Genomic DNA, 3,805 nt, shown 5'->3' with positions numbered 1-3,805 from the left:
CACTGAATGAGACATTCTTTCGCAAATCATATGAGGATTCCAGAAGAATAAATGACAAAGGGAATATGGAAGAACGAGAGGGAAGAATAAAAGGGAGAAACTGATAAAGATTTGACAAGCATTTAAGAAATGGAAAGCGGGAAGCCAACTGCTACTAAACAAGGGTTCAAGTGCCTATAGGCCTACAAGTAGTTATGGTCGCATGAGTAAACCAAGATTCGTCCACTAGGTTAAGTAAAAAGACAAAAAGTAAAACCCACTTAAGCCCAATTATTATAAATCGGTGGCACTTTATAACAATTAGGTTTTGGGCTTAATGGGGTACGCGCGCCAACCCACACAACACCAGGCCGACCAACGAACCCGACCTGCAAACATAAGACACAAGTACATAGATTATACCGAGCACTAGAGCAAGAATCACCCTATCGTCGTACACACCCTATGAAGCATCTTCAGGAAACACAAAAAAAAAGACTATTTTAATAAAAAGAAGGTTCGTCATCGTAACCTAAAGGTTAACACAAAACCCAGAAGAAGAAGCTAAGAACCGGTCTAAACCCCAACTATAAAAACAGGCCTTCGCCCAACTCGAGAGGTAAGACCTAAACAACCATTAGCAATTCTTACCCATTCAATGCTCCGAATATGACTACTAACTTAGGTTAGAGATCAATACCAGGGGTCCACCCTCGGTATGGATTTCTAACCTATCAAAGTCACATATCATGCAGCGTGTTACCTGGACTGCTCATTGGAAGAGGCTCTAACAGAGATAACCGCAAGCATCCGGGTCGCCACGTAGCAACACATTTTTCTTTCCAGGTCCACCTCATATGCCTCTGCTGCTCCCCTTACCTCAAATTGGTTTAACCCACTAGGTAGTACTTGAAAATGTATTTGAGTTTTTTAAAGTAAATTCACCTTATTCCTTATCTCTGGACAAATATTATTTCCCCATTGTTTTCCTTTCAATTTCATGTTGTACAATCTATCCAGCATGTACAATCTCAACTCTTCTAACATGGTGATAATAGGCTTCTTCCTGGCATCTATTATTACAACATTAAAACTCTTATAGAAGCTATTCTCTACAACATCACAACACCTTCCAGATTGAAAGAAATCTCTTGACCAAGTTTTAGGATCTTTGCCCATGAGGTATTGATGTGCATCTGGGTTTAATGTTTCTATTTCCTTCATCACAACTTTAAATGAATTCTCAGTTGTAGCTTATGATGCTCTCCAAAAGAGTGTACGATAGATGGCCCCTGAGAATCTCTTCTGTAAATTTTGGCAAATATGTCTAGCACATTGCCTGTGCTCTACATATGTCAGCAACTCTTTAATAGCCTCAAGAAAACTATGTATTAATAAAAAGGTATAGGTCAAAATTCTGAATAAAAATAGAAATGTATTATTGTATAATATACTAACCTTATGTTTGTCTGACATTAAAGTGTATCCACTGCCTAAATTCAAATTCAGATCATCAATGAGTAGATCCAAAAACCACTTCCAATTATGCTTATTCTCCATACAAACCACTGCCCAATCAATAGGATATATATGGTCATTTTCATCCCTCCCAACTGCACAAAGCAATTCCCCCTTATAAACCCCTTTCAAAAAACATCCATCAAGACATATTATCCTTCTACAACCTTCTTTCCAACCTTGTTTCACTCCTTGAAAACACACATAGAACTTGCTAAAATACTTCTTTCCATCTGGACCAGTCTCCACATCAAGTTTTGCAGTTGACCCTGAATTTGTCCTTAAAATCTCATGACCATATGACCACAGTTTACCATAATGCTCAACAAGACTACCTTCAATAAGGTTTAGTGCATACTTATTTGCTCTCTTGCATTGCCCATGCTAACTTGGATACCAAACTTGGTCATTACCTTAACCCTGAGTTTCCTTACACTCAATTCCTGACTTTGTACAATTTCTTTGGTATAGTGACTACCAATCCATTCATATGTCACCAGTGATCTTAACTTGAAGTTCCTAGCACAATAATGATCATCTTTTAGTGACTTGATTTGGAAACTCTCTTCATCACTCATCCATGAAGCCCATAATCTAAATGTGCAACCACCCTTACTACACCTCACCAAAAGTCTTTTCCTATCATTTTTTTCAAAACACAGTTGATATCCAATAGTCACGGCGTAGTTGCACAACATTGATTTTACTTGCCATGGACCCTTACATCTCATTACTAGAATTGGTTTTTGTTTTTTTTCAGTGTAATAACTCATTAAATATGTAATGAGTTTGGATGTTAGGTTCAAATTCTCTCCCATCATCATCTATAATGTTGTTATCCTCCTCCTCATCAACACGTAACTTACTCAAGAAAGGATCATTTCATGTCCTATTCATATGCACTACATCCTCATTAAATTCAAACTCAACATTCCAAAGTTAATCTATGTTATCTTCATTTTCACCATCAATGCAAGACACACGTCATTCATCATCATTATTTTCATCATCAAACCACTTATAAACACCAACCCCAATATGATCCACATAAACATAAATTATACCATCTGTTCCATAAGTATAAAAAATAAAAGCAACATATTCCATATCATTTGAAATGGGATTAAGCCCTTCCATCAGGGAAATGTTTGGTTCACAATAGTACAACTTTTTACAATCTTCATGCATGAAACGTTTGAAGAAGGTCATACACACATAATAAGTCATAGAAGAAAAAGTCAACATCATTGAACATGATTTTCACTCCACCAGTGTAAGAGAAAGGATTACGAGTAAATATCCCTTGGTAGTTGAGTTCCACCATCAGAAACAATCCATTAGGTTTCGATTGTGCCATTGCAACGACTTCTTTGGTACTTCAGCTCAATCACAAAAATGCTTCACAAACCCTAGCTCAGTTCCGTTTACAGTGAAAAATGAAGAATGAAGGTCGAAGGTGAAGATGGTAGGTTTTAAGCATCGTATATCATTTAATGATGTGGCATATCTCACGTGTCATCAGATTAGCCAAAAAATAAATATTAATTAATACATATACAATGTCAACCGGGAAACCATTTAAAATCGGAGAAAATGACTAAATTAACTGGTCAAATACGAGTTTAGTGGTCTAATGTTCAAAAAAAAAAATAATAATAATAATAATAATAATAATAATAATAATAATAATAATAATAATAATAATAAACTTTAGTTACCAAATCGGACAAATACCAAAATATTTAATGTGCTACAGTGTCATTTCCCATAAATATATTAATAACCATGTAAGTTATGAACAGTAAACCAAGTTTTAGCTTTGGCGGTTTGTGGTTTTGTATCCTGCGGATGGATTGGAGCTGTTTTCTATCTATTGGTTGTTTTTCCATCAGTTGATCGGCTTGGGGCTAAATGCTTGCAGTCATCGACTCACTATTCTCTCTTCTAATCTTTTGTTCACTCCACTTGCTTTACACTACTTCGGTTCCAGTTGTTGTTTGTTTTATTGTTTGCTCAATTTTGCTTTTGTATTTGAAAAAACTGACCTTTGAATTCCAAATTCCTATAGATGAGCAACAAATTCAACTTTGTTGTACTCTGTAACTACAATGTTTTTGCGTCGAACGATGATCACACCAGATGTAAACAAGAACGAGGGTTAGGCACTATTCTGTGAAGTATTCGTGAAATCTAGGTAACATCCAGTGTTTTTCGTCTCAATTGCATGTTTAATTCTGTTATTCAGTACTTTCTTTAAGTTATAAACGTTTAATTGCTAAAGATGGAGCTGAAGTAATGCTTCATCTTC

General features: G+C 35.8%; 1 protein-coding gene across 1 annotated transcript; it reads right to left on the bottom strand.

The window, feature by feature from the left end:
- Positions 1 to 260: 260 nt before the first annotated feature.
- Positions 261 to 2,854, bottom strand: LOC145138929 (uncharacterized). Its single transcript, XM_079072925.1, has 7 exons — positions 2,713 to 2,854; positions 2,513 to 2,564; positions 1,995 to 2,136; positions 1,438 to 1,881; positions 1,260 to 1,325; positions 925 to 1,197; positions 261 to 368 (listed from the first exon to the last, which is right to left on the bottom strand). Exons 1-7 carry the CDS (start codon positions 2,852 to 2,854, stop codon positions 261 to 263), a joined length of 1,227 nt encoding a protein of 408 aa, XP_078929051.1.
- Positions 2,855 to 3,805: the final 951 nt, after the last annotated feature.

This window comes from Lactuca virosa, chromosome 9 (genome assembly GCF_052849685.1).
Source record: "Lactuca virosa cultivar CGN04683 chromosome 9, Lactuca_virosa_CGN04683_v6, whole genome shotgun sequence".
Classification (NCBI taxonomy): Eukaryota; Viridiplantae; Streptophyta; class Magnoliopsida; order Asterales; family Asteraceae; genus Lactuca; species Lactuca virosa.
The sequence above is the reverse complement of the archived record's forward strand: the minus strand, read 5'-3'. Positions and strand labels throughout refer to the sequence as shown.

Excerpts from the sequence above, each read along its gene's own strand:
- LOC145138929 (XM_079072925.1), bottom strand. The coding sequence starts at position 2,854 with ATGGCACAATCGAAACCTAATGGATTGTTTCTGATGGTGGAACTCAAC. Across the intron at positions 2,137-2,512 it reads GGGGTTGGTGTTTATAAGTG|GAAAAGACTTTTGGTGAGGT; the intron begins GTTTGATGATGA and ends AAAAAATGATAG. Across the intron at positions 1,326-1,437 it reads TAATGTCAGACAAACATAAG|AGCACAGGCAATGTGCTAGA; the intron begins GTTAGTATATTA and ends TGACATATGTAG.